Source organism: Dipodascopsis tothii (assembly GCF_038497935.1).
Source record: "Dipodascopsis tothii strain CBS 759.85 unplaced genomic scaffold V1510scaffold_4, whole genome shotgun sequence".
In the NCBI taxonomy this organism is placed as follows: Eukaryota; Fungi; Ascomycota; class Lipomycetes; order Lipomycetales; family Lipomycetaceae; genus Neoaidaea; species Neoaidaea tothii.
Window position 1 is genome coordinate 162,404 of NW_027117988.1, and position 27,119 is coordinate 189,522.

General features: G+C 70.6%; 10 protein-coding genes across 10 annotated transcripts; 3 read left to right on the forward strand and 7 right to left on the reverse strand.

Annotated features, from left to right (window-relative positions):
• Positions 1-629: 629 nt before the first annotated feature.
• On the reverse strand, positions 630-4,640 carry V1510DRAFT_428364 (uncharacterized protein). The gene is made up of 2 exons (XM_066935264.1): positions 4,148-4,640; positions 630-4,116 (listed from the first exon to the last, which is right to left on the reverse strand). The coding sequence occupies exons 1-2, from the start codon at positions 4,413-4,415 to the stop codon at positions 665-667; spliced, it is 3,720 nt and encodes a 1,239-aa protein (XP_066790889.1). The 5' UTR covers positions 4,416-4,640; the 3' UTR covers positions 630-664.
• A 492-nt stretch (positions 4,641-5,132) lies between these two features.
• V1510DRAFT_428365 (uncharacterized protein) lies at positions 5,133-7,340 on the reverse strand. Its single transcript, XM_066935265.1, has 3 exons — positions 6,540-7,340; positions 6,087-6,362; positions 5,133-6,057 (listed from the first exon to the last, which is right to left on the reverse strand). The coding sequence occupies exons 1-3, from the start codon at positions 6,934-6,936 to the stop codon at positions 5,222-5,224; spliced, it is 1,509 nt and encodes a 502-aa protein (XP_066790890.1). The 5' UTR covers positions 6,937-7,340; the 3' UTR covers positions 5,133-5,221.
• Positions 7,341-8,608: 1,268 nt separating this feature from the next.
• Positions 8,609-11,831, forward strand: V1510DRAFT_447183 (chloride channel; the record flags this gene model as incomplete). Its single annotated transcript, XM_066935744.1, has 2 exons — positions 8,609-8,824; positions 8,874-11,831. The coding sequence occupies exon 2, from the start codon at positions 8,988-8,990 to the stop codon at positions 11,829-11,831; it is 2,844 nt and encodes a 947-aa protein (XP_066790891.1). The 5' UTR covers positions 8,609-8,824; positions 8,874-8,987.
• Positions 11,832-12,209: 378 nt separating this feature from the next.
• Positions 12,210-13,100, reverse strand: V1510DRAFT_411336 (Pre-mRNA-splicing factor Cwf15/Cwc15). Its single transcript, XM_066932872.1, has 4 exons — positions 13,081-13,100; positions 13,027-13,049; positions 12,913-12,992; positions 12,210-12,883 (listed from the first exon to the last, which is right to left on the reverse strand). Exons 1-4 carry the CDS (start codon positions 13,088-13,090, stop codon positions 12,280-12,282), a joined length of 717 nt encoding a protein of 238 aa, XP_066790892.1. The 5' UTR covers positions 13,091-13,100; the 3' UTR covers positions 12,210-12,279.
• A 136-nt stretch (positions 13,101-13,236) lies between these two features.
• V1510DRAFT_401211 (uncharacterized protein) lies at positions 13,237-14,595 on the forward strand (the record flags this gene model as incomplete). The annotated part of the gene is made up of 2 exons (XM_066932013.1): positions 13,237-13,690; positions 14,015-14,595. The coding sequence occupies 2 exons, from the start codon at positions 13,237-13,239 to the stop codon at positions 14,593-14,595; spliced, it is 1,035 nt and encodes a 344-aa protein (XP_066790893.1).
• On the reverse strand, positions 14,592-16,358 carry V1510DRAFT_411338 (histone deacetylase domain-containing protein). Its single transcript, XM_066932873.1, has one exon. The coding sequence runs from the start codon at positions 16,131-16,133 to the stop codon at positions 14,682-14,684; it is 1,452 nt and encodes a 483-aa protein (XP_066790894.1). The 5' UTR covers positions 16,134-16,358; the 3' UTR covers positions 14,592-14,681.
• A 154-nt stretch (positions 16,359-16,512) lies between these two features.
• V1510DRAFT_411340 (uncharacterized protein) lies at positions 16,513-17,882 on the reverse strand. Its single transcript, XM_066932874.1, has one exon. It carries the CDS (start codon positions 17,765-17,767, stop codon positions 16,898-16,900), a length of 870 nt encoding a protein of 289 aa, XP_066790895.1. The 5' UTR covers positions 17,768-17,882; the 3' UTR covers positions 16,513-16,897.
• A 188-nt stretch (positions 17,883-18,070) lies between these two features.
• On the reverse strand, positions 18,071-21,508 carry V1510DRAFT_411343 (Coatomer, beta). The gene is made up of 4 exons (XM_066932875.1): positions 21,147-21,508; positions 20,964-21,026; positions 20,755-20,776; positions 18,071-20,597 (listed from the first exon to the last, which is right to left on the reverse strand). The coding sequence occupies exons 1-4, from the start codon at positions 21,162-21,164 to the stop codon at positions 18,148-18,150; spliced, it is 2,553 nt and encodes an 850-aa protein (XP_066790896.1). The 5' UTR covers positions 21,165-21,508; the 3' UTR covers positions 18,071-18,147.
• Positions 21,509-21,977: 469 nt separating this feature from the next.
• Positions 21,978-23,474, reverse strand: V1510DRAFT_401215 (uncharacterized protein; the record flags this gene model as incomplete). The annotated part of the gene is made up of 1 exon (XM_066932014.1): positions 21,978-23,474. One exon carries the CDS (start codon positions 23,472-23,474, stop codon positions 21,978-21,980), a length of 1,497 nt encoding a protein of 498 aa, XP_066790897.1.
• A 1,739-nt stretch (positions 23,475-25,213) lies between these two features.
• Positions 25,214-26,287, forward strand: V1510DRAFT_411349 (uncharacterized protein). Its single transcript, XM_066932876.1, has one exon. The coding sequence runs from the start codon at positions 25,222-25,224 to the stop codon at positions 26,143-26,145; it is 924 nt and encodes a 307-aa protein (XP_066790898.1). The 5' UTR covers positions 25,214-25,221; the 3' UTR covers positions 26,146-26,287.
• Positions 26,288-27,119: the final 832 nt, after the last annotated feature.

Here is a 27,119-nt window from a genome sequence, read left to right on the forward strand (position 1 = left end):
TACGGCCCCCGGGGGGCCGCCCCCCGCGCGGGGGGCGCCGCGGGGGGCGGGGCCCGGGGGGCGCCGCGGGCGGCGACTCCGTCGAGGGTAGCTGCCCTGCGGGCAGGTAGCTCCGCCGCGCCCCTCAGGGCACCCCTCAGGCCGCCCCTCAGGGCGCCCCTCAACGTGCCCGCTGCCGGCAGCCGCCAAGACGACGTGACCGCTGTCCAGGCTCGCGACCGCGTACGCCCACGGATCAGCTCATTGGCCGAGCGATCTCGCCACGAGGCACGCCCACCACGCCGCCACAGCACCGCCGCCGACGCCGCCGCAGCCGCCAGCCGCAGCCGCCGGCCGCAGCCGCCGCCCGACTCGCCACTCGTTTCGCCGGGCAGTCGCCGGCCTCGCGCCGGAGTGTTCGTGCCAAGGTTTAATGTGAGGCGGGATGGACCCGGACGGGCAAGGGCGGGGCTGCCCAATGTGGCTAGCGCCCGCAGCGTTCGGCGGGCGGCCCGAGAGCGTAAGGCGGCTATATGGATTTTGCCGCGGCGGGATTTATCCGCGCCGGCCGGGTAGCGTTTGCGCTTACGCTTGCGAAGCGCTGGCGCAGGGGCCAGGGGCCCCCACGCCGCGCAGCCGCGGGTCACGTGTGAGTCACGTGCACGGACCAGTGCACGGGCCTTGGCTAGTGTACATTCGGCCAGTCGCGTGCGAGGCCGACGAGGTGCGCGGCCGCCGCGACGCGCCCGACGTAGAAGCGCTCGATCGCGGTGCGCGTGGACGCGCCGCGGTGGCCGTCGACGGCCGCGATCGTCTGCAGGACCGATTTGCGCGTGTCGCGCAGGAACATGTCGACGTTCTGCGACAGCCACTCGAGCGCGTTGTCGAGCTCGGCCGTGAGCGCGCGGATGAGCACGTCGTCGACGCCGACCGCCGGCAGCGCCGCCCACGACGGCGCCGAGATGTCGGTGGGCGACACCGGCGGCGACGAGGCCGACGACCGCGACGACGCGGACGCGGATGGCGGCCGCGGCGACCCGGCCGACGACCCGCTCGATCCCGGCGGCTCCGGCGACGGCGTGAGCGGCAGCGGCCCGCGGCTGAGGCCGATAATCAGCTGGCGGCACCGCGAGAGCATGGCCGTCGCGCGGGCCGCGTTCCGGCGCAGCGCGGCCGGCGCAGACCCGGCGACCAGGGCCAGCGCCTTGCCGAGGACCTCGACCGCCAGCAGCTCGACCTGGCGCTGCACGACCACCGGGTGCCGCAGCACCGGCTGCAGCGGCCGCGGGCCGCGCGCGGGCGCCGGCAGCAGCACCACCGTAAGCAGCGCGCCGGCGTGCACGCTGTAGCAGTCGAGCCCGGCGGCGACAGTGGCCGCGTGCGGGCGGACCGCGGCCACCACCGGCGCCGGCGGCCGCGGGCCAGCCGCCGGCGCCGCGTGCGGCACGCGCGGCTCGCAGCAGGCGACACCCACGCTCAGCACAGCCACCTCGGCCGGCTCGTCGTGGCCGCGGTGGCGTTTGACCCGCAGCGGCGCGCACCGCCGCGGCGAATCGTCCGCCGGCGCCACGGCCACCAGCTCCGACACCAGGTCGTCCCACGGATCAAACAGCGCGGCGTCGGCCGGGTCGTCGCGGTCGGCCGGGACCTCGATCTTGACGAGGACGTCGCGGACGTCGCCGAGGCCGCACTCGCCAAACGAAACCTCGGCCTCGCGGCCGCCGGGCCGGATGGCCGCCGCGGCCACGCCGCCGGCGACGTCGCCCGCGCCGGCCGTGATCCGCAGCAGCCGGCCGGCAAAGCCGTCGGCCAGGGTGATGACCAGCCGCACGTCGCGGTACACGACCGCGAACAGCAGCCCCACGCAGCCGGCCAGGCACTCGCGCAGGTTCGTCCAGTCGCGCACGTACGTGTACGACCCCCCGGCGCCGTTCGTCACGCGTGCGCCCGGCCCGTCCGCGGCCCTCGCCGTGCGCCGGTAGTTGCTCAGCTCGACCAGATCGTCCGGGGCGTGCGAGAGGCCCATTCCGAAGCAGTGCACCGACACGTTCAGCGCCCGCGCGCCCCGGCAAAACCGCTGGTACCGGCCCACGCGGTCGGCCGTCGGCGTCGCCGACAGCGCGCGCGGCGAGTCCGAGATCACCAGCACCGACGCCACCGGGCTGCGCTCGCGGCGGCTGCCGAGCACGTCCAGCGCGAGGGCAGCTCCCGTCAGCGGATCGGCCGGGTCGGCCGGGCCGGCGTCGGCCGCGGCCGCCAGCGGCTGCAGGCCGGCGATCAGGTTCTTCCAGCCGTCCCAGGTCGCCGGGCGGAGTGTGGCGCCGTCGCCCGAGGGAAGCGCGCCGCCGTGGCCGGGCCGGCCCGAGTACGCGACGATTCCGAGCCGGTCGCGCGGGCCGAGCATCGACACCAGAAAGAGCACGGCGTCCTGCACGAGCGACATCTTGAGGCCGTGCATCGAGCTCGTCACCGGCACCGCCAGCACAATGTCGAGCTCGTGGTGATCGACGCCGGCACGGCCGGCCGGCGGCAGCGCCGGCGCCAGCGCGGACGCAGCCGTGGGCTGCAGCGGCACGGCCGTGCGGCCGTCGACCGAGACTGCGCGCAGCGCGGCCGACGTGGGGATGTCGCGCTGGCCGGGGTTGGCGAACGCGAACCGCCAGCGTTCGCGCTCGAACTGGTCCCGGAACTGGATATAGTACCGGGGCGAGTCGGTGGAGGTCATGTGGAGCGTGAGCAGCGTGTCGTCGGTCTGGCTGGGCTCGGCGGCGACGATGTCCTTGGTGAGGATCGAGCCCTTGTGGATCATGCGCGACGTGACGCCGAGAGACTCGTTGGACATGTCCCTGGTGCAGACGAGCATCTTGTCGAAGAGAAAGAAGTCGAGGACGAGGAAGTCGACGACGTCGGTGGCCAGGGCATACGAGCCCCAGAGACGGAGGTCGCCGAGGGAGTCGACCTTGAGCTTGCGCCAGGCGAGACCGGCCTGGAGGACGGCGCGGACGTGGTCGGCCTCGGCGTCCTCGGCGAGATCGTGGCCGGGGGAGGCTGGTGTGGCGTCGTGTGTGGCGGCCGGGTCAGGGGTTGCGGGGATGGCGGGGTTGCCGGGGCAACCGCGGGGGGTGTTGGTGGCGGGCATGTTGGTGGCGGGCATGTTGCCGCCGGGCATATTGCCGCCGGGCATATTGCCGCCGGGCATGTTGCCGCCGGTCGTGTACCCGCCGGTCGTGTGCCCGCCGGCGGCATTGCCGCCCACATAGCCACCGCCCATATAACCGCCGGCCGCATTGCCGGCCGTCCGCGCACCGCCACCACCGCCACCCTCGCGCACCACCGCCTGGTCCGGCACAGCCACGCGCACCAGGCACGTCAGGCTCTGCTCCTTGCGCGACCGCGTCAGCACCGGCAGCTCGGCCTGCACGACCACCTGTGGCGCCGGCGGAGGCACCCGGCGGCGCGCGTGCGGCCGCGCCTCCACCCGGATCTCCGGCAGCTTCATTTTCGCCGGCACCGCAAACCGGCCCGGCGGCGCCGCCGACACGGTCTCGAGCCGCGCGGCCTTGGCCGTGGCGATGATCGCCGGCGATGGCGGGCCCGGCGACGGAGGCGAGAGCGGCGTCGGCGGGCGCTCGGCCGCCCGCTCGGCGGTGCGCTCGGCGATTCGCTCCGCGGTCCGCTCCGTCGACCTCTCGGCCGGCGGCTTTGTCTGGGCTGCCGGCGGTCCGGCCGGCGGCCCGGCCGGTGCCGGGGCGGCCGCGGCCGCCGCCGGAGTCCCGACCGGCCGCCGCAGCGACGCGGTCCGCCCGCGCGGGTCCGCCCGAGCCGTCTGCGGCGACTCGGCCGGCCGGCGCGCCCGCAGGTCCGTGTCGTCCACGCTGCGGTTGCGGAACGCCCGCAGGTTCTCGATGCTCTCCTTGATAAACAGCAGCGGCATGGACGCCGCCGGCATCAGCCGGTGGTCGTCCAGCGAGCGCAGCAGCCGGCGCTCCTTCTTCCGCGGCGGGCTCGCCGTCGGCGTCGACGACGCCGCGGCCGGCGTTGCCGCCGCCGGCGGCCCCGCCGCCAGCGCCTCCAGCAGCGCCGTCTCGCCGAGCGGGTGCGAGCCGCCGCCCACCGGATCCACGCCCGCAAACCGTCCTGGCGTCAGCTCGGCCGCGGCCGCACGTACCCCTCGGCGGCCCAAATCCCGGCGTGGTTCCGCGCGACTGCTCGCACTGCGGGCACTGGTTGTGCAGCTGGCGGCCCGGGCCCGGCGGCGGGCCCGCGCCGTACCGCAGTGTCTCGCGCAAACAGAGGTCGTGCAGGTTGTGTCCGCACCCGAACCGCACGATGCGCTCGCCGTGGATCGTGTACTGCAAAGGCTCGTCGCATACGGCGCAGTACGAGCCGACGAGCGTGCGCCCTCCGCGCTCCTGCGACTCTGACCGACGTTCCATGGCTCCGTAGACGGCACGGCGGGCGCCGAGGGGGGGCCGCCCGTTATAAGCCGGCGCTGGCCCTTGAGCCCTCGATCAGGTGCTAACGCCGCGCGCGTGCTCTAGTCGTGCTGCCGACTGTCTGGCCGTCTGCGCCGGCCCCAACTGCCGGCGGCGGTCTGCGGGCGCCTGCGCGCCACCGGCCGCAATGCGCGCTCGGCCGCATTGTGTCCTTGTCTCGAGGCGCGGCGGGCGCTGGGCGCATGCGGGTAACGCCACGTTTTCAGGGGTGCAGCGCACGCGCCTGTCATTTCCACGGTCCCGGCGCGCGGGTCACACCGTTGGGCGCCACGCCGCCTGCAGGTCACCCCTGACCCACACCGAGCTGGCTGCTGAGCCGCCGGCGTGCCGCGCGCGGCCGCGGCCGCTCGTTCCGCCGGGCGCGGCGGCCTGCCGCGTTCCTGCGCGTTGCCGCGCGGGCGCGCCGCTGCCTGGTGCCGGCTGTGGCCGCGCCGAGGGCGGGCCGAGGCGCGCCGCATGCCGTGCGGCTCAGGTGGTGGCCGCCGGTTGGCCGCTCCGACGGCGGGCCGAGGCGCGCCGCACGGCATGCGGCTCTCGTGCCCGCCGGCGGCGGGGGGGCGCGCCGCACGGCATGCGGCTCTCGTGCCCCCCGCCCGCCTTGCGGCTCTCGTGCCCCGCCCGCCGACGTGCGGCACGTGCCCGACGGGCGCCGCAGCGCCCGGACAAATAGCCGGCCCGAGCCGCACGCCGTGCGGCTCACACGCATAGCCGCCGCTTTTGCCGGCGTGTATTGCGGCTATATTGCACTAGATCTTGGCCCGGAACCACCACTCTACCACAGCCGCCGCGGCCTCTTCCTCAAACATGCCCGACGCCACCATGTCCCGGAGCTTCGCGCGGCCCGTCGGCACCGACATGACGGCGGTGGCCATGCGGTCGAGCCAGCCCCGGCGAAGAGACGCAACTCGCGCGTAGGTCGTGGCTTCCACAAGCGAGTCCACCAGCGCGTTCGCGTACCCCGGCGGCGCGCCCGGCGGCGGCGACAGCAGCGCCGAGCACAGCGAGTCAAACACGGCCTCGAGCACAGTGCAGTCGTTGTCGAGGCGGTCGGCAAAGCGGCAGACGCACACGACGCCCGCCCGCAGCTGCGCCGGGCCAATAGATCCGTCTGCAAACAGCGGCAGTAGCACTTCGGCCACGTACACCGGCGCGTAGTAGCGGTTGCGGTCGCGCAACGCAGCCACGGCCAGCGACGCGAGCACGACCGAGTGCGCGGCCTCGAGAACGTGTTTGTCGATCCGGTCGGCGTCTGCGCTTGGCCAGAGCCGCGCCCGGGCCGGCGCCAGAACGAGCGTGTCGATGTCGGCCGCTGACAGCGTCGGCGCCGCCTGCAGGACCTTCTCGGCCGTGTTGAGGAAGAAGAGCGTGCGCAGGCGGTCGGTGGTCGGCCGGAGCGTGTGCAGCAGCGCCGGAACGTTGCCGCCGGGCGAGCATGCGAACTGGATCGCCGAGTTGAAGCAAAAGTCGTGGGCGGCAAAGCCCGAGGGCGCGTCGCCGCCGCCGTCCACGCCGAGCCCGACCACCGTCGAGTGGTACGTCTCGGCGAGGGCCTGCAGCATGGCTGTGCCGAGGGCGGGGGTGTCTGGGTCAGCTTGGCCGGCGTAGACTTACCGTGACGAATTCCGGGCGCGCGGCCGACCACGACCGCGTCAGCGACCCCGGCCAGCACGGCCGCCACCGCCAGCGCCACGCGCTTGTCGGGCGCCGCCGGCGGCGTCCAGCGCGCGCGGTCTGCCGCGGCGAACGCGCGCGCACGTGCGACCGCGCCCGTCAGAACCGGGCCGTCCGCGCTGCCGAGCGCGGCCCCGGTGGCCTGCGCCAGCAGCGCCAGCGGCACCGCCGCGTCCGGCGCCAGCGCGTCCGGCGCCAGCAGCACGTCCACGAGCGCTGCCGTCAGCGCCGGCGACGGCCGCAACGCGCCAGCCGGCACACACGGGGCCAGCCGGGTGACCGCGATCGCGGCCAGCGTCGCCGCCGGCCCTGGCGCGGGCGCCGCCGTCGCCGCCACCGCCAGCGCAGCGTCCCGTGCAGCCGTCCCTCGCACGCGCGTGCCCACCAGCGCACACGTCGCGCCCACCGTCGCCAGCAGCTGGCGTTCTGCCGGCACCGCCGTCGCCATCACGCCGCGCACCAGCGCCGCCACGAACGGCGCCGCGTCGCCGCCGCGGGCCAGCCGCCGCTGCACAATCGCGTAGAACGCGTCCAGCACGCGCACGCCCGTCCGCACGTCGTCCGCCACCGCGTACTCGGCCCACACGGCGGGCGACAGCAGGATTTGCGACGCCAGCGCCGGCACATACTGCGACTCGCCGGCTATCAGCGGCACCGTGTACACGGCGCGCGACAGCACCCGCAGCGCGTGGTCGTCCGCGCCGACCTCGGGGCCAGGGAACTGCAGCTCGCCGATCAGCGCATCGATGTCGTCGCCGCTCACGGTCTCGTTCGTCGTCATGCGGTCCATGCGGCCGCCGCCGGTGCGGGGAGGTTTTAAAGACACGTGATGCGCCGCACGCCGCGCGGCGCACCCCCTGCCACGTCATCACGCGTCGCCGCCGCGCCGCCGTCAGCGCAGCCGCTGTGCACTCCGGCGGCGACTCCGTCGAGATGGCTTCCCTGCGGGCAGGCTGCTCTGGGCTGCTGCTCGTGAGCCGCCAACGCAGCGGCCGACGGCGCTCGACCGCGCAGATACCGCACGTATAGCCGCACGAGCCTCCGGCGGCGACTCCGTCGAGGGTGGCTGCCCTTCGGGCAGGGCCAGCGGTTCGCGGAATAAGCTCAGCGCAGCCACCTGGACGGAGCTACCGCCGGAGCTGCTGTGCATATAGCCGCACGTATAGCCGCACGAGCCTCCGGCGGCGACTTCGTCGAGGGTGGCTGTCCTTCGGGCAGGACCGCCGGCTTGCTGTTCTTGCTCGGGGCGTCTGCCTAAGCGCAGCCACCTGGACGAACCATTGCCGGAGGCGAATTCGCTGTGCATATAGCCGCGCATATAACCGCACGAGCCTCCGGCGGCGACTCCGTCGGGGGTAGCTGCCCTGCGGGCAGGGCTGTTGTGGGCTGCTGTTCTTGCGAGGCAGCTCGCGCAGCGTCGGCGGGCCTCGAACGCATATAGCCGCACGAGCCGCACGAGCTTCCGGCGGCGACTCCGTCGAGGGTAGCTGCCCTTCGGGCAGGCCGAGCCTCCGGCGGCGACTCCGTCGAGGGAAGCTGCCCTCCGGGCAGGCCGCCGTCGGCTGCTGTTCTTGTGAGCAGCCGGCACAGCGGCCAGCAGCGCCTCGACCGCGCATATAGCCGCATGAGCCGCACGAGCCGCACGAGCCTCCGGCGGCGACTCCGTCGAGGGTAGCTGCCCTTCGGGCAGGCCGAGCCTCCGGTGGCGACTCCGTCGAGGGAAGCTGCCCTTCGGGCAGGGCCGCCGTGGGCTGCTGTTCTTGTGAGCAGCCGGCACAGCGGCCAGCAGCGCCTCGACCGCGCATATAGCCGCATATAGCCGCACGAGCCTCCGGCGGCGACTCCGTCGAGGGTAGCCGCCCTTCGGGCAGGCCGAGCCTCCGGCGGCGACTCCGTCGAGGGAAGCTGCCCTTCGGGCAGGGCCGCCGTGGGCTGCTGTTCTTGTGAGCAGCCGATGCAGCGGCCAGCAGCGCCTCGATCGCGCATATAGCCGCATATAGCCTCATATAGCCGCACGAGCCGCACGAGCCGCACGAGCCGCACGCCGCCGACTCCGTCGCGCGCGGCCGCCCTGCGGGCGCACCAGATCTACGCAAGCCGCCCTCAGACGCCAGTCCCCGCCTGCGCCGTCCGGCACTCGCTGCGCCTCTCGCGGCGGTGGCGGGCCCGCTGACTGCCAGCGAGCGGAAAATGTCTCGAGCAGGATCACGGCCGCGACGCGTGACGTCGGAGACGGCCGAGCGGCAGGCGCCGCCGCACGCCGTGCGGCGGAATGACGCGACGTGGCTAGCGCGGCGCCAACGTGCATGGAAGACGCACGCTGACACCGGGGTGCCTGTGGCGGGGTAGTGGCGGTGACGATAAGTGCGCGGCGGTCGGAGGACCAATCACCAGAGGCGGCTAGCGCGTGTGGGAGATACATATTGTGTAACAGGCGCTAGCTGCATCGAGCCCGGCCTGGCGCTTGGCGTCGCCGAGCCTGCCCAGGAGAGCTAGCGCAAACCTTAGGCCGTGGCTGGTGCCCGGCGGTCGCAGGCTCGACGGCCGCGGCCCGCCGCCGTGATAAGGGCCGTCTCTGCCGCCGGAGACCCCAGACGAAGCGAGACCGACGCCAGGAGGCGTTGAGGACACTGATAAGGACGGCGGCAGCTTATCGCAGGCGACCGCCAGGGCACCAGGTGCGTGCGCGCGCTCGCCACAGGGCGCAGGCTAACCCGGGCCGACTAGACCCCCGGCAGGTTCGCGTCAGCGGCAGTGTCGGCATCGAGACGGATGCGCAATAGTGCCGGCAGGCCGACGTGCTCTCGCGAGCGAACACTCTGACCGTTACCTCCACGACAAATGGCCGACAGCGACGACGGCGCGGGCTCGGCCCGAACGCTTTCGCGCGTGAGCTCCGAGACGTATGCGCTGGCCGCGCTGGAGCGCGCGCAGTCGCCGCGCCGCGGCCACGACCAGCCCTCGGTGGCTCCGCCGACCGTGCGCTTCGACCTGCACTCGCCGGGGATCACGCCGCGGCTGCCGCGCCACGGCCACCACGACCACCACGACGAGTGGGACTTTGGCGCTGACAAGGCCGCCAGCGCCGCCAGCAGCGTGCGCAGCGGCCGCAGCGGCCTGAGCAGCGTCGGCAGCCTGAGCCCGGCCTCGCGCTCGCCCGACGTCGCGCCCGAGGGGCCGCCGGTGTGGCCGGAGCCCGACGACGAGCCGGCGCCGGCCCGGTACTGGTACGACGACTTCACGACGATCGACTGGATGCACGACTACATCAAAGAGTCCTTCCGCGTGCGCTACCTCCACGGCCTGCGCGGCTTCCGCGGCCGCCTGGCCCGCGGCCGCGACGCCGCCCAGGGCTGGATCCTGATCTGCCTCATCGGCTCGGTCGTGGCCGGCATCGCGTTCCTGATCGACACCTCCGAGCAGCACCTGTTCGACTGGCGCTCCGGCTACTGCACCACCAACTTGCTCGCCTCCGAGCGCTTCTGCTGCGGCATCGACCACCAGGACGACTGCGCGGCCTGGCGCCCGTGGCGCGACCAGTTCGGCCACTGGTCGCTCGAGTACGCGTACCTGATTGCGTACTCGCTGCTGCTGGCGCTCGCCGCGGTCGGCCTGACGCTGACCACGCGCACCACCACGCCGTTCTCCAAGCACAGCGAGACCGCGCGGTCGTTCAACTCGGGCGACGTGCTCTCGCACGACGTCCGCGACCGCAACGTCATCTACTCGGCCGCCGGCGGCGGCGTGGCCGAGGTCAAGACGATCCTGTCCGGCTTCGTGATCAAGAAGTTCCTGGGCTGGTACACGCTGGTCATCAAGTCGGTCGCGCTCGTGCTCTCGATCTGCTCGGGCCTGAACGTGGGCAAGGAGGGCCCGTACGTGCACATGGCGGCCTGCGTCGGCAACATCTGCTGCCGCATGTTCACCAAGTTCAACCACAACGACGGCAAGCGCCGCGAGGTGCTCTCGGCCGCGGCGTCGGCCGGCGTGGCCGTGGCCTTTGGCTCGCCGCTCGGCGGCGTGCTGTTCTCGCTCGAGGAGGTCTCGTACTACTTCCCGCCCAAGACGCTGTTCCGGTCCTTCCTCTGCGCGGTCATCTCCGCGCTCGTGCTGCGGCTGCTCAACCCGTACGGCACCGGCAAGATCGTGATCTTCGAGGTCAGCTACGACCACGACTGGCACGCGTTCGAGTTTGTGTTCTTCGTGCTGATCGGCGCCTGCGGCGGCATCTTTGGCGCGCTCTTCTCGCGGCTCAACATCTGGTGGACGGCGACCTGGCGCAGCCTGCGGCCGATCGAGCAGCACCCGGCGCTGGACGTGGCCGTCCTGGCCGCCGCGACCGCCGCGGTGTCCTACTTCAACGTGCACACGCGCAAGGGCGCGGCCGAGCTGCTCTACGACCTGGCGTCGCCGTGCCCGCACATGTCCGAGCCGCGCACGGCCGACATGGCCGAGCTGGAGGCCGTCTGCCCGGCGTACGAGGACGTGCCGCGCGCGGCGGCGTCGCTGGCGGCCGCGCTGTGCATCAAGTTCACGCTGACGGCGCTGACGGCGGGCGCCAAGGTCCCGGCGGGCGTGTACGTGCCGTCGATGGTGTCGGGCGCGCTCTTTGGCCGCATCGTGGGCCTGGCCGTGCAGTGGCTGCAGTACTCGGCGCCGCACCTGTTTCTGTTCTCGGCCTGTGGCCCGGACGTCGACCCCCGCGAGTGCACCATCGCGGGCGTGTACGCGATCGTCGGCGCCGGCGCGTTCATGGCCGGCATCACCCGCATGACCGTCACGCTGGCCGTGATCCTGTTTGAGCTCACGGGCTCGCTGGACCACGTCCTGCCGATCTCGATCGCGATCCTGATCTCGCGCTGGGTCGCCCACGCGCTGGAGCCGGTCTCGCTCTTCGACCACAGCATGGCCGTCAACGGCTTCCCGTTTCTCGACAACCAGTCGACCCCGGGCTTTGCGGACACGCTGCAGCAGGTCGTGCCGCGGACGGCGCGGACGGCCGCGTCGCCGGTGATCGACATCACCGAGTCCAACTACCTGTCGGCGCGGGTGCTGCGCACGAAGCTGCACGGCCTGCAGCTCTCGGGCGAGCTGGACGGGTCGCTGCCCATCATCCGCAAGGGCATTCTCGTCGGCCTGCTGCCGGCGCCCGAGCTCGAGTACGCGCTCGACCACATCAAGGAGCGCGCGGCGGCCGCCGGCGAGTACGGCGAGTACACGTCGGTCGCGGATCTGCCCGACAGCGACGTCATCATGTGCCATCTCTCCGTGGACGAGCTCGAGATCCATCGGTACTACCACGACCGGCGCGAGCACGGCCCGGCGGACCCGCCGCCGACCGTGCCGGCGCCGGGCCGGCGCCGCTCGGTGCACACGGCCACGCGGGCCGACCGCGAGGCGCGCGCGGCGCTGGACGAGGACGACGCCGTGGGCTCGCTCGCCGACTCGACGGGCTCGCTGCCTGCGGCGGAGGCGACCGACCTGACGCCGTTCATCGACCGTGCGCCGATCTGCCTGGACATCAACGCGCCGGTCGCCATGGCCCACATGATCTTTGTGAAGCTGGGGCTGCGCATCATCTGCGTTGCGGACGAGGGCCGCTTCTGGGGCGTGCTGCACAAGAAGAAGTTTGTGGACTACTGCAAGTTCAACGAGCAACCGACCAAGAGCGGCCCCTGGTTGTGATGTGCCGTTGGCGTTTTGGACATTGGGGTGTAATATACATGGGGAGCCGCGCTGCGGCGTATGCAAAGTAGTTGCGCGTAGGGCGCCGCCGAGACGGCTGGCGGCGGCGCTGCGGTCGGCGGGCGTGCGACGACTGTTGGGGAGGCGGCGGGTAGGTGGTGTGGGCGAGCCTCCGGCGGCGACTCCGTCGGGGGTGGCCGCCCTGCGGGCGGGGCGCCGAAGCTGTGCGCCGCACCAGGTGCGGCTCACGAGCTGGGCCTGAGCCGCACTCGGTGCGGCGCAGTCGACCCGAGCCGCACGCCGCGCGGCGCCCCGCCCGCAGGGCGGCCACCCCCGACGGAGTCGCCGCCGGAGGCTCGCCCACACCACCCACCGCCGCCTCCCCAGCAGTCGCCGCACGCCCGCCGACCGCAGCGCCGCCAAGCGTCGCCCTCCGCAGCCGTGCCGTCTAGCGCACGTACTTGTTCATGAACTTCCGGTGGAACTCGGACCGCAGCATGTCGTTGATGAAGCCCTGCTTGGGCTTGTCGTCAAGGCCGCGCGCCTGGTTCTTGAAGATCACGTCGTCGTTCCACTGGCGCTTGACAGCGAACGATTCGGCGTCCGGGCGGAGCAGCGGGTTGCCCATGGCGGCCTCCTGCTCGCGCTCCAGCTGCTCGCGCTCCTCGCGCTCGCGCTCGGCGCGCTCGGCCTCGGCCGCGCGCTCGCGCTTGATGCGGTCCAGCTCGCGCATGAGCTCGGCGGTCTCGTCCTCCTCGTCGGACTCGTCGTCCGAGCCGGCGTCCGAGGCCGAGGCCGAGTCGGACTCATCGTCCGAGCCCGAGGCCCCGTCGGACTCGTCGGCCCTGGCGGCCTCGGCCATGATCAGCTTGCGGCGCTTGGCCGCGGCCTCGTCGTCGCCGGCGGTCAGCAGCTGCTGGGGCTCGTCCGGCTGGTCGCCCTTGATCTTGCGCAGGTGCACGGCCTCCTTGGCGAGCAGCTCGGCCTTCATGAGCTCGCGGTCGCCGGTGATGGACGTGTCCTTGTCGGCATCGCCGCCCTGGCCCCGTTTTCTGCGTCAGCGCGCCCGGCCGGCACGTACCTGAACTTGAGCTGCGTGTGCGCGGGCAGCATCCGCGAGTGGTAGATGCGCGTCGGCGCCTGCGCGCTCTTGCCGTGCGCCTGCGGTCAGGTCATCCATCGAGAGCGTACTCACGGCATCGAAGGTCGGTCGTCCGGCTGCCGTCAGCGACGTCGCGCGCGCACTTACCGGTCGTCATGGTTGCGGGCGGAAAGCGGCGCAGATTTTCACGGCGCCGCGCGAGATGCGGCGTATCATTTACCCGGCCGCAAACTCCCAATTCCCCGGATTACCCGGCCCGCCCGCCGTTATCTGCGCCCGCGACCGCCGCGATCCGCATCCAACATGCCGTCCTTCCCTCCGCTGTGGCCGCTGCTCCGTGCGGTGGACGCGGCGCCGTGCGGCGTGCGCGCGTACCACCTGGGCCGCTTTGGCCGCGTCCGCGCGCGCGCGGAGGGGCCGCCGACCGACGCCGCCTGGGAGGCCCTGCTGCGCCGGCGCGTGGCCAACTTCTACAGCGAGCTCAACACGCTGGTGTTCAACCTGCAGACGGGCGCGCAGGGCGCAGACCCCGGATCGGCGCCCGGATCGGCGCCCGGACCGCCCCCTGGCCCGGCCGGGGGGCCCGCGCGCGGCACCACGCCGCGCCGCCGCGGCTGGGGACACCCACACGCGTTCCTGCGACCCGGCCTGGGCATGCTGTCCGAGCTGGGCGCGGGCGCGCTGCGCGCGCGGCCGCTGGCCGTGGGCCGCTACGTCGACCGCTTCATCGACTCGGTCGACCTCAACTGCCAGCCGGGCGCGTGGCCGGGCTGGCGCCGCGCGCGGCGCGACGAGCCGGACCGCCGCGGCCGCGCGCGGCACTGCACGCCGGCGTACCGGCGGGACGACGCGCCGCGCGACGCGCGGCGGGACGCTGAGCCGCACGGCGTGCGGCGGGACGCTGAGCCGCACACCGTGCGGCGCGGCCCTGAGCCGCACGCCGCGCCGCGCGCCGCGCTCGAGCCACACGCGCGCCACCCCGCGCCGCACGCCCTGCGGCGCGCCCTCGCCAATTGCGCGCCGCACGCCGTGCGGCTGCCGCCCCCCGCCCCGCGTCCCCCGCCCGCCGTCGCGGCCGCAGAGCTGCCGTCGCTGGCCGCGCCGGAGCCGGTCGCGCTGCTGGCGCCCGCCCGGTTCTCCCGCGCCTACGCGGACCCGGCCGCGGTCACGCGGGCCCTGCGCGGCCTCTCGGACCGCGCCGATCTGGGCGTGGCGGACGCGGTCGCGAGCGCGCGCGCCGCAGTCCAGGTCGCCGAGGCCAGCGTCGCCGCCGCCGAGGCTGCTGCCGAGGCCGCCGCCGCGCGTCCGTCGGCAGTAGCGTCCGTGGCTGTCCCGGCCCCGGCCCCGGCCGCCGCGCTTTCGTCCACTCCGGCTCTGCCGTCGGCCGCACTCCCGGCCTCGGCCCCCGGCCCGCCGTCCGCGCCGGGCCCGGTCGCGCGTCCCAAGCCAAAGTCTGTGCGCGAGGCCGCTCCCAAGGAGTCCGCCGGCGAGCCCGTCGCCGAGCTCGAGCTCGAATTCCCCGACGCCATCGCCGCCGACGACCGGCCGGCCGGCCGACGCCTCGGCGCGCTCGTCCTGCGCACCACCGTCTTCCTCGGCCTCGGGTACGCCGGCCTCGTCGTCTATCGGCTCAACGAAATGGACTACTTCCGCGACTGGTAGTTCTGGTTACTTGGTATTAAACATAAACAAACAAGACCGCCTCTCCCGTTTACTGGCAGCTAGAATACAAGCATAGTGTACAGCGGCTACGGACTGCGGCGGTCGTGCACGCCCAGGCCGTTCATGTCGCGTGTCAGCGCGTCCATCGGGTTGCGTGGCGTCGGTGTAGACACCGGCGACGGCGACGCCACGCCCGGGCCTGGGCTCTCGGCCTTGGGCACCGGCGTGCGCCGGTCACGGAGCACCATGCGACCGGCCAGCGGCGTCGACGTGTCGCTGTCGGGCGACGTGGACGTCGCCGGCTGCTGCGGCCACAGACCGCGGCCGGCCGTGATGGCCCGGAACGCCCAGCGGTTGGCGTCGGTGATCTGGAGCTTGCCCTTGGGCGTGCTGGACGCCGAGACCGTGCCCGAGACAGCCGCGCCGGCCAGCGTCTGCTGGACGTACTTGGGGATCGTCCACGTAGGCTTGCAGCCCTTCTCGAGGATCTTGACGACGTCTGGCGCGGCCCAGGCCGGGTCGTAGGGCAGCTGGTGCAGGCCACGGAGGTGCGAAAACACGCCCGTGAACAGCGCGGCGTCCGAGTAGCCGCCCTCGACCAGCGACAGCACGCGGCCGTCGGCCAGATCGGCCGCCAGGTCGACCGCGTCCGACGTGAACTGCGCGTAGAACGCCGTCGGCAGGTGCACGCCGTGGCGCTGCATTCCGGCGTCCTCGTGCTCGCTGGCGTCAAAGCCGGCCGATAGGAACACGGCGGCCTTGTAGGGCTTGCCGGCCTTGGCAGCCTCGGCCTTGGCCCGCTGCAGGTACTCGCGCGCCTTGGCGAGCAGGACCGAGTACTTGGTCGCGTACAACGCGTCGTACTCGGCCGGGGTCTCGTAGTGCTGCAGGTGCACGTTCCACACGCACAGGCCGTGGGCCATGAAGCATGCCGACGCGTTCTGGATCATCTCGGCCGACGCGTAGCCCGGCTCGGTCGGGAACGAGTTGATGTCGTGCAGCGAAAAGTAGCCGATGCCGGGCCCGTCCGCCGGCGCGTCCTCGTCGTCGGTCAGGCCGGCCAGCCGGAACGCAATGTCCTGGCTGCCGTCGCCGTGGTGGAGGTCAAAGTCGAGGATGACGGCATGGGTCAGCCCGTGGGTCTGCGCAGCGTACTGGATCGCCACGTGCACGTTGTTGATCAGGCAGAAGCCCGAGGGCGCGCACGGGTGGCAGTGGTGGCCCGGCGGCCGGATGCTGACGAAGCAGCGGCCGCTGCCGCCGGCCCGGAAGACCGTGTCGACGCCCTCGGTGACGGCGCCGACGACGCCCTCAACGGCGGCGAGCGTGCCCTCGCACAGATAGATGTCGCCCGAGTTCCAGTCGCCGGGAACCTCGACCTGGCCGCGGGCCAGCTTCCCGGCGGACTCGCTGCAGAGCTGGGCGAGCTGGGCCGGCCACTTGCGCCCGTGCACGCGCGTGATGTAGTCCGGCACGCCGTCGCCGAGCGGAACCCGCTGGGTCGAGCTCTCGACGTGGATCGAGCCGGCCGGGGCCATGGCCAGCGCCGAGCCGATGCCGAGCGCGCACGCGTGCAGCCGCTGGGGGCGCTCGACGATGGTCGACAGGTACTTCTTGGGCGTCCACGCGCGCGAGAAGACGTGCAGGTACGACAGCGGCGAGAGCAGGACGGTGAGGGCGGGGGCCTGAGCCGCAGGGCGTGCGGCGGCCTGAGCCGCACCCGGTGCGGCGGCATGAGCCGCACCGGAAGCGGCGTCCTGAGCCGCACGCCCTGCGGCGTCGTCAGCCGCACGCCCCGCGGCGCCCGGCCGCGCCGGCCGCCGCACCGGCGTCTCGTCCAGCGTGTAGTACCGCGACACGGTGAACGGGGTCGCCGGCACCGCCGCCGCCGGCCGCACCGGCGTCGCCGGCGCCGCCGACGTCTCGACCACCGGCTCGTCGAACGCAATCGCCAGATCCGGCGTCCACAGCTGGGCCTCGGCCAGATCCAGCTTCGCCAGCGCCTGCTGCACGTAGTCCTCGTCGTCCGCGTCGCCGTACAGCTCCGCCGGCCGCTCGTCGTCGCCCGCCGAGAACGACGGAAACGGCGGTCGGTTGGTCATTTTTTCCTGCCACCCGCCGGTCGCGTGTGCTGCTTTTGCGGACCGTGCGCGCGCCTGCTGGCCTGCGCGCTCGTCGACAGAGTCTGGGGCGGCCGTGGGCCGTGTCGTGAGATGTGGTTGTGGACGCAGGCGCGCCGATCGAACTTGTGATGATATTCAAACGCGTCCGGCGCCAGCTAGCTACTACGCGGCCACGCCCACTAGAGCGCCCGCACGAACGCGGCCACGCGCCCGACGACGGTTGCCGTGGCCTCAGCGGCCTCGGCTCGGTGGTTGGCGCCCGGCACGACCGTCGAGAGCGGGCTCCAGACCGGGCACGCCGCCGCCCAGGCGTCCACCAGCGCCTGTTTGTCCACTGACGGCGGCACAAAGTCGTCCTCGCCCGAGTAGAGCACCAGCAGCCGGCCGCCCTGGGCCAGCGTGCGCGACGCGTCCAGCCGGCCAAACGTGGCCGCCCACGTGGCCACGCCTAGGTCCGACGAGAAGTAGTCGTCCGCGCCGCGGACTGCCGCCAGCGACACCCACCGCTCGGCTGTGATCGGCGAGTTGAAGAACAGGTCCGAGTACTTCTGAGGAAGGACCTCGCGGCCGCGACCGGCCGCCACGGCGGCCTCGGCCTCTGCCAGCAGGCCTGGGCTCGTCTCCGGAAAGAGCAGCGCCATGGCTTCGCGGTCAGAGACCGGCGCCTGCAGAATGGCTCCGGCCACGGCCGGCCCGTCCGCCGGCGGCTTGCACAAGTACTCCATCGTGTCCTGGCAGCCGGTGGAGTGGCCCATCAGCACGATCTTGGTCTTACCGGCCGCGGCCAAGTAGGCAACAACCTGGCCTATCTCTGCGGCGTCACGCTTGAGCGAGCTGAGGCCCCAGCCAAGGCCGCTCGACGACAGCGCGGCCTCGACGACGCCCCAGCCGTCTGCGTCGAGCGCCTTGGCCAGGCCGTTGACGTAGGGAATCGATTGCGGACGGTCGCCGAGGCCACCGATGAAGAGCACGACCTGGCTGTGCGGCCCGCTGCCTGCGTGCTCGAACGCCCAGACGCTGCCAATGGTGTGCAGTCTGCCGTCGGTCATTCTGGCGATGGAAGGCGGGCGAATGTGGGGAAGCGCGTGGAACGGCGCGGGTCGATCGCGATGCCGGGTCTCGGGTCGCGGGTCGGGTCGGTGACGCACCGCCACATGACGCGGGTTCGCCCGCTGGGCCGGGTCGGCGGACGCGGTCCCGGGGGACGGGTCCGGACGCGGTCCCGGGGGACAGGTCCGGACGGGTCCGGACGGGTCCATGGCGAGTCCAGGACGGGTCCGGCGCAGGTCCGGCGCGGGTCCGGCGCGGCCTCGACACCGCGAGCGCGGGCGCGCGACGGTCTGGTAGACGGCTCGTGCTGGCGCTCGGACCTCCGCAGCCCGCTCGTACGTGAAACTATTACGAATTACAATCTCGATACAGCCGAGCGCTACTCGCTCTTGTCGCTGACGTCAGCCTCGACCTCGACGTCCTCGACGTCCTCGACGTCCTCGACGTCCTCGACATCCTCGACATCCTCGGCCTCGATCTCGTCCGCCTCCAGATCCTCGGCCTCGGCCGCCGCCACCTCGGCCTCGGCGTCGTTCAGGTCAACCAGGTCGCCCTGGACAGCCACGCCGCCAATGGCGTCCGCGGTCTTGTCCTTGCCCTGCGCCCGCAGACTCTTCTTCCAGGCCTCGACGCTCTTCTCGACGTCGCCGCCGTAGGTCAGCGCAAACAGCGCGGCCTCGGACGGGCGGTTCGTTTCCAGCAGCAGGTCGACGCAGCCGGCCACGTCGCCCGTGGCCCACAGCGCCGAGAACGCGATGTTGTGGACGCCGGCGGCCACGGCCTTCTCGGCCACGGTCTTGAGGCCGGCCGCGTTGTTGGTCGACGTGTAAATCAGCAGCAGCGAGCCCAGGTCGGACACGGCCTCGAAACACTGCTCGGCCAGGTCGACCTGCCACGACGCCAGCGCAGCATCTCCCAGCGTCTTCCACTTGTGCTCGGACGAGTCCTCCTCGGCAATCTCCTTGGCGATGTTGAGGTCCTTGAGCTGCAGAGCCAGGTCGAACTTGTGGTCGGCGTCGGTCGACGTCTGCAGGGCGAGCTCCTTGTAGCCCTGGCCCTCGAGGAAACGCGCAATCTTGGTGCGCTCGACCGCCGGAATGTTGTCGAGCAGCGCCTCGGCCTGCTCCATGTCGCCGCGCAGCACGACCGTCTGGTACTCGAGCACGGCCAGCGACAGCGTATACGACGTCACGCCCGCGTCCTTGTCGGCCAGGTACACCCGGCCGTCGCGCGGGATGTAGCCGAGCAGGTACATGGCCTGGTCGTAGTGCGAGATCGTGTACGTCTGCTCGCCGACAAGGTAATTGAGCCGGTTCGTAGCCGTCGTGTAGATGAAGCAGTCGCCAACCCACTTGCCCGTGCGCACGTTCTCGGCCACGTCGGTGATGACCTCAAACGCCTCCTCGACGCCCTCGTCCTCGTCGTGCGCGCCGCTCGACACGGCCGCCACGTAGGCCTCCTTGGAGAACCGCAGGACGTAGAACGTGTCCTCGCACGCCAGCGCCACCAGGTCGCCCGAGTCGGACCAGTACACGCCCGTCGGCACCACGTCCACGCGGCGCACGAGCGCGCCCGAGTCCCAGTCGTAGAACGAGATCCAGTCCGAACCCTTGACGCCGAGTAGCGTGCCGCCAAAGATGCCCTCAGCCGCAAAGTTGAACTGCACGTGGCCAGACGAGAGCTCCTTGAAGTTCTTGTAGACCTTGATCGACGACGCGCTCTCCTGCACGGCGTACTCGTTGCTGTCCTGCGCCCAAACGAACTGCAGGCCCGAGCCGAACGACTTGTTGCGCCATGCCAGCGCCGTGAAGATGATGTACTCGCCATCGCCACTGACGGCCACAAAGCGGCCGTTGGGCGAGTGTATCAGCTGCTGCGGGTACACCTCCACCGAGCCCAGGTCCTTCTGCGGCAACTGGATCATCTGCCCGTCCGTCAGGCCGTCGCCGCCCTTGATCACGCTGCTGCAGACCTCCGAGTGCTTGGCCCAGATGACTTTGCCGCTCGTGTCCATCGAAATAGCGGGTTCCTCGCGGCCCATGCGCAGCACCAGCGAGCCCTCGTCAAAGCCGACGGCGATCGCGTTCGAGCCCTTGCGGTAGCCGACGCACCACGCACGCTCGAGCCCGTAGTTGAGCGTCTGCTCCAACCGGAACGTGTTGGCGTGCCACACCTTGACCGTCGCGTCCTCCGAGCCCGAGATGATGATCGGCAGCTCGGGGTGGAACACGGCAAACGACACATTGCTGTTGTGGCCCTCCAGCGTCGCGATGCACGCCTTGGTCTGGTAATCCCAGATCTTGACTGTCTTGTCGTCCGACGTCGTGATGATGTACGGCTTGTCGGCGAGCGGGTAGTAGTCCACGAAGTTAACGCCCTTGGTGTCGTGCGCCTCCAGAGTGAAGTTCGCCGTTGGCGAGCCCAGTGACCAGATCTTGACCGTGCGGTCCAGACACGCCGACGCAAACGTGTTGGTGTCCTTGGGGTTGATCGCGAGCGACATCACATAGTGGCTGTGGCCCTCAAAGACCTGGATGCATCGCCAGTCCTTGTCCCAGTTCCAGAGCTTGATCGTCATGTCGTCCGAAGCCGTCAGGACAAAGCTCTGCGTGGGGTGCACAGCCACCGCGCGGATGTAGTCGGGGTGCGCCTCGAACTGCGTGATCTTCTCGGACGTGTTGTAGTTGAACACACGCAGCTGGAAGTCGTCGCTACCGACGACGATCCAGTTCTTGCGCGCGATGAACCGACCGGCCCGGACAGGCACCTCTGTGACATCGAACGTTTTGACGATCGAATTGGTCTCGTAAGACCAGATGTGGACGCTACCTGGACCTGTTAGTTGTGCCGGCGCCGGGGCGAGGGGACAGCGGATGCGGATAGTAGCCGCTGGCGGCCGCGTCGGGCGTCAGCAACGCCGCCTGCAGCAGCCAACGCAGCTACCGCACCCGCCGCCATCCTTTTCGTCGCGTCGTGTTCCACATACCGCTGTACAGAGTGCAAAGGATCTGCCGCCGTTAGTATCGTCACGATCTGCCCATCCGTTCGGGGCGCGCCGCGTCGACGCCATCCATCCACAGTGGCCGCGCCGGCAGCCGCCCAGCACCGCAGTTGCAGTGCCCAGCTACCGTCGCCGCCTCCTTGTGCCGGCGTCGTCGCCGCCGCGCCCGCCCCTTCCGCTGCCGCCGCACTTACCCATGGCTCCGTCGGGTGGATGTCGATGCCCTTGACACGATCGGACCGCGCCAGCAATTGTCTCTAGAGAATCCAGTCAGCATCTGTCGGGCCCGGCCGGCGCAATGCCGCCCTGCGTCTGCGCGTCCCACTGGCGGTGAGCCGTTCCACCCGCCCACGCGCAATTGACGGCGCCAAACCAACCTTGATGTCTAGCCGCATGGTCGATCGCTTGGCCTAGCAGTCTATCTGAATATGCCACGGATTCCGTCACCGAGCGAGCTTGTCTATAGATGTCGTCGACGGAAAGTGCTTGCCCCCGTCAATCGATGGTCGCCGGATGCCCGATTCAATTGTCTCTTTCCCCAAGCAAATCAATCAGCCGAATACCACGCACACGCAGCTGGGATCTCGACGATGCACTCGATAGCTATCGGACGCGAGGGTCTGGTCGATGGTTGACTTCCGGTAGAATGGCGTCTTGGATAGCGGTGGCCAGCCAAAAATTATTGTTGATACTGGCGTGAACACGTAGCCCGCCGGAGGGGTGATGGATAGGGCACAAGTGTGACAGGGCTAGAGCGTTGCTGCTGCATACGCGACGACGTGCGGCATGTGCGCGGCCGGACAGGGGTCGGCAGCACGACGGACGTGGCACAACCGCCATGGCGCGCGACGTTTGTGCGGATGCTGCACGCCGTGGCGGTCGGCGCGCGGGTACCGGCGCGCTAGGGCCGGGTACCGGCGGAGCGCGGGTCGGCGCTCTCTGCGGGTCGGGTCGGCTGCGCCGCGGGTCGGCTCCCACCGCCGCGGGTCGGGTCGCGCGTTCCAGGTCGCGTGCCGCGCCGCACGCCACGCGCGCCGCCAGCTCTGGCTTTCTTTCATACACTCGGGGCCTCGGCCGTGCCGTCCCCGACCTTCCATTAGCAATCTATCGAACCAAAGCTGGGATCCTAGTTTACAGTAAAATAACAAAATCGCAGAGAGCGGGTAGCGTAGCGTGCGTAGCACTGGTATCGTTGTTCGTTCGTTCGCCTATTCGCGGCCGACAGATCGGCGCACGTCCTCCATAACCCGGCGGACGTCTTCCATCACCCGGCTGACTTTCTCCTCGCGCTTAGCCAGCTTGCGCAGGGTGCCGACGAGCTGCTCCTGCTGCTGCATCATCATCCGACGGTTCTGCTCGCCCTGGACGAGGACGTTCAGTAGTAGCTGCTGCATGTCGTCCGTGTTGATCTTGCTGCCCGCGCCCGGCACAGCCGCTGGCGGCACGTTCGTCGGCGTGAACGCGGCCGGCGCCGCCGCAGCGGGCGGTGGCACCGCGGCCGGCGCGGCGGCAGTGCGCGCGCGCTTGCGGGGGAGGTCCAGGCCGAAACCGACCGAGCCACGGAAGGCCGGTGCGTCATCGGCGTCGTCCGAATCATCCGACGACGACGCCGACGACGACTCGCCGTCGTCCGCCCCACGCTTGCCCACCGGGAACGGGGCCGCAGGCAGTGGCACGTTCGGCAGGTTGTAGAACCACTGCGGCTGGTTCGGATCCGCGACCGGGCCGCGGCCGGCGCGGGCCTGGCTGGCTGGCGCCGGCGGCGGCGGAGCGGTGCTCGCCTGCGTCGGAGTAGCCGTGCGCGGTGCGCGCGTAGCCGGCGCCGGCGCCGGCAGTAGCGCCGGTTGCGGCGCCGGCTGCGGTGCCGGCGAGACACTCTGTCCGTCGGCCGACGGCAGGTCGTCAAACGTCGTCAGCTTGAGCAGCGAACGCGGCAGCACCAGGCCAATCGTCGAGTACACCGCCTTCGAGATCGGCATGCGGTTCTTGCCCAGCATCCGGCGCTGGTCCTGCTCCTCGAGGTCCCACCACGAAGACGTTCCGCGGGAGTGCGCATGCGTCGCGTGCTCGGAGATGTACCGATAAGTAGCCACAAGCGAGCCGAACTTCTCATACAGCGCCTTAGGCGACCGCGTAGCAGCGGGGATCAGCCGATGGAAGACCGTGAAGATTTCCTCGATGAGCTCGTCGAACTTGTCGCCGTCCACGCCACGCGCGTTCTTGACCTCCTGGTACGCTTTCAACAGCCCCAGCAGCTCGTCCTCTGCCCAGTGGCGGTTGTTCTTCCCCGCGCCAGTCTCGCTGCGGATCTTGCGCGTGTTCGCGCCTGTGTCCCCTGGAATCGTCGTGGTCTTGAAGATGTGGTGGCCGTTGATCAGGTGCCGGATCATGTTCTTGGTGCCCTGGTTGCACTTGTACTGCGTCTGGCATAGCCGGCGGCCAGGGCCCGCAGTGCCCACAGCGGCCGTTACGGCCGGCCCGGTGTCCTCTGGGCCCTCGGCGTCCTCAGCTGAGACCACGACCTGGCAGGACGCGTAGATTCCGCCGTCCGACCGGTTCTCCTTCACGAAGTAATTCCACACCCATGACTTCTCCTGCTTCTTCTTGTCGGCATCGGCGTCCAGCGACTGGTCAGGGTCTATCGACGACACCGACGAGTTGTTGTCGGCCGCGCTGGAGCCTGAACTGCCAGATCCGCCAGCCATTTCGCGGCGCGGCGTCTGCGCCAGTGCGCCGCGGTTCATGCCACTCGCGCCGTGCGCGCTCTGTGCTGCGGCGACGGTCGTGCCGCTGCTGTCGGGGCCCGTCTGGAGCTTCCCGGGACGGCCTGGGGGCGTGGAGGCCTGTGTGGGCTGCGTTGCGCCGAGCCTATACCCGCTCTTTCGGTTAGCAAATTCAACCTGCTGCCCCAGAAACTCACCTGACCACGGGCCTGTGCCCTGTGTTGACTGTGCCGAACCTGCCGGCACTGCTCTGGCCACTGATCTGACGTGCACGGGTTGCGCTGCGCTGACCGTGCCCGATTCTGCGTCGATTCGTGGAATTGCACGCGTCTTTGGGTATGTTTGACCGGCCGAGCCAGCAAAATTCCTAGTGGTGGTTGGGTAGACGGGGTCGGTGGGTGCGATCGGTGGGCCTGAGTGGGTCGGGTGCCACTCAGGGTACGGGTCCCATCCTGGGTCGCAATTAGCGCAGGGGTCCGCCGGCCCGTGAGACGTGGGCCGGCCTAGGCCCGGTGGCACCCGCGCGGACATAACCCCGCCCACTCGGGCCGGGGCGGCCGACGGCGGCACGGGCGGCCGGACGGCGGCGGACGACGGCCGGGGGCGCGGCGGCGGCGGGCACGCCGGCCGCGGCGCCTCGCCGCCGGCGTGGGGGCGGGACAGCCGCGGTCGGCGTTGACCCGTCTCCGCGGGTACCTCCGGCCCGGGGTAGTACGAGCTATGCCGGGTCCGCGGTACCCGGATACGCGCGAGGTCGTACCCACCAAGCGCGGCGCACACCGGGCCGTACCCGACCGTACCCGGCATCGCGCTGTTACCCGGGCGGCGGCTGCGGTAGCATGCCGCCCGTGCGGCCGTGTGCCGACGCGAGCCGGCCTGCAGCGGACGACGCTCGGCGCGCACGAGCGACGCGGACCCAGCGGCGCGGCGGACACGGCCAGTACCGGCTCCCTCGTCCGCTGGTCTGGTGTTACGATGGACGGCGTGGAGTGGCCCGCGTGGCCGAGTCTGTGGGGCGACACCGTTACCAATCAGTGGCCTGGCCAGTTCGTGGAGGCACCTGCCGGCGCCTGCCGGCGCCTGCCGGCCTCGCAGACACGAACTGGCGTGGCGTCGGCAGTGCGCGGGCCGACGATTCAGGAACTGCGGCTATATGCACGTGATTACTTCTCTTGGGAGTTGCTGTGAGGTGACGTAACCCTGCGGCGATCGCAGCTGCAGCTCACGGTGGCTGCACGAGAGACCGGTAGGGGCCAGAGTGATGCGGCCATCGCGCTCGCCACAGCTTGGTGCAGCGTGCGGCGCCGCCACAACCGTTGGGAGCGTATGGCAATGGCGGCATCCCTCTACGGCTGGCCTACTCTGCTCTCTTGGTCGACGGCGGCCCTGAGGATCGCTCTTGACCTTTCGCTGGCCCGTAGCCCGTCGTTCGCGGTCGTGTGCCGTCGTCGCGCCGCAGGCGGCGTGGCCAACCGAGCGGGGTGTCCAGCCCCGGGTAACCCCGACGTCATGTTCGGCCATGTCCGGCGGCCCCCAACCAAGTCCCTCTCGCCGCGCGGCCAGGCACCAGGCGCCCGATCCCGGACTCCGCCGGCACGATCTTCCAGGGGTACTTGCTGCCCATGGGTGGTCGCGGAGGTGCCCGGCCTAGTCTGTAGTCTGTTTTCGCCGTCGATCGTAAATATAAGAATCGATCTGTCCCTCCGATCCCACCTCATCTCACTCCACTATGGCCTACTACACGCAACCCGAGGTCCTCAAGGGCTCTGCCGTGGCGTCGTCCGGCGTGACGCTTATTGCGACCTTCTACTACCTATTTGGCCGAGGCATTTCGCACTCGCACGAGCTCTTCTTCGCCGAGCACACGGCTTTCACCGCCAGCGCCGTCTTCATCTGGTTTTTCTGGGTCTCGGCGTTCTTCTTCCAGGTTGCGTTCCTGCACCAGCTGTGGATCAACAATCCGAATGCGGCGCGGTCAGGCTGGACGCTGGTGACATACAATGCCCTGCACTTCGTCTGGCTTCTGCTGTTCAGCCACGGCCACTACGTGCTCTCGATGGTCGTCGCCGTGCTGAACTTCGTCAACATCGCGTCTATGTACCATGCGCTGCGGTCATTCGGACTGCCCACACTGATGGACTACGTGACGATCCACGTCGCGACGTCGGCTATGCCGCTGGCGTGGACGTTCTACTGCGTGTTTTGGAACGGCTCGATCGCCGTGCACGCGCACTCGACAGCCGCCCGGGTGTTTGCCAACCTGTTTGTGTGGGCGTTCCTGGCGGCGCCGGGCCTGCACCTGCTTGCGTACGGCGACTGGGCGCTGGGCTACGCGTTTGCGTGGCTGATGTGGGGTCTGGGTGTGACCCAGTTCATCGAGCGAGTGATCTCGCTCCAGTGGATCTTTGCGTTTGTGATCGCGACCATTCTCACGGTGTTTTCGACGATCGTGGCCTCGGCAGGTGCGGTCCGGTCGGTGGCGCTGCCGCTGGCCGACGGCGAGAGTCAACCTGGTGAGCAGCCCGGACAGCCGGGACCGCAGCCTGACCAGGTGCAGGAGCCGTACGCGCCGGGCGCGCCGTCCGGCAAGGAGTCTGGCAAGCAGCCGATCGCATCGGACGAGGCGTCGCCGCTTGCTGGCGCGAGCTCGTGAGCGCGCTCGACCGGCTCGGGCACCGGGGACTGAGAGTGAACGTCTCGCTCGGACGCTAGCCTGTGACGACCGGCGGCAGCCGCCCGGCCGCTGGAGGCCTGTACACGGAGGCCAAGGACAATGGAAAACTATTTGAGACAAAGACTGCCGCGGAACGCGGACGTAGACTTCAGCTATCGACGGCCATGCGGCGCCCCTGCGTTCCGGCGCGGCGCCGGGCGCCGGGCTCCTGGCTCGCCTCTACTGCATGGAAGTCGGCTAGTGTGTGACCAGATCTGTGATCAAATCGCACCAAACCTAATACATGCAGATCGAACAACATGCATCTCTACCTTCTTTGTTTAGGTAGTACCCGTTGTGTAGCGAAACTCAATTCCGGGTCCAGCTAGTGACTTCCCAAGTTTAGCCACGCCCATCTCATCTCCTCGTTATTGTCATCTCCCGCAGGCGCGACAAAGACGCCGTGGCCTACGTGGATTCCATCTTCCACAAGCGAGAGCATGCCTCGACCGGTGGGCGCATCTGCTTGCCGGTAACCGGTCTCGCTTCGCTGGCCACGCGCCGCTCTCGTCTCTCAGAGAGGTTAGAACGCGTCCGTAAATAGCACGCACAAAGACGTCGCATGGGGACAAAGAAGCCGAGCCTAGCCTTGTCTCCAGCCGGCTGGTAAATATAAAGGCGGTGTTTGATCCAATATGCCGGTTCAGAGACTGTTCTACGAAACTTAGCAATGTCGAATCTCAAAGATATCCCTGCCAAGGCGGAGGAGCGCTTCCTAAACTCGGGTGTGCGTGACGCCCGTGACGCCTACTCAAAGGTCGACTCCAAGCTCGGAGGAAACTATGACCTGCACGGAGCCCAGGAGCTGCCTGAGTCTGGCCTTGACAGTGCCAACTACTCGGGCGCTGGCTACAGCGCTAGCACCACGACTGGTGGTGTGGCCTCCGGCACCGGCGTCGACGCGTCCACCGGCG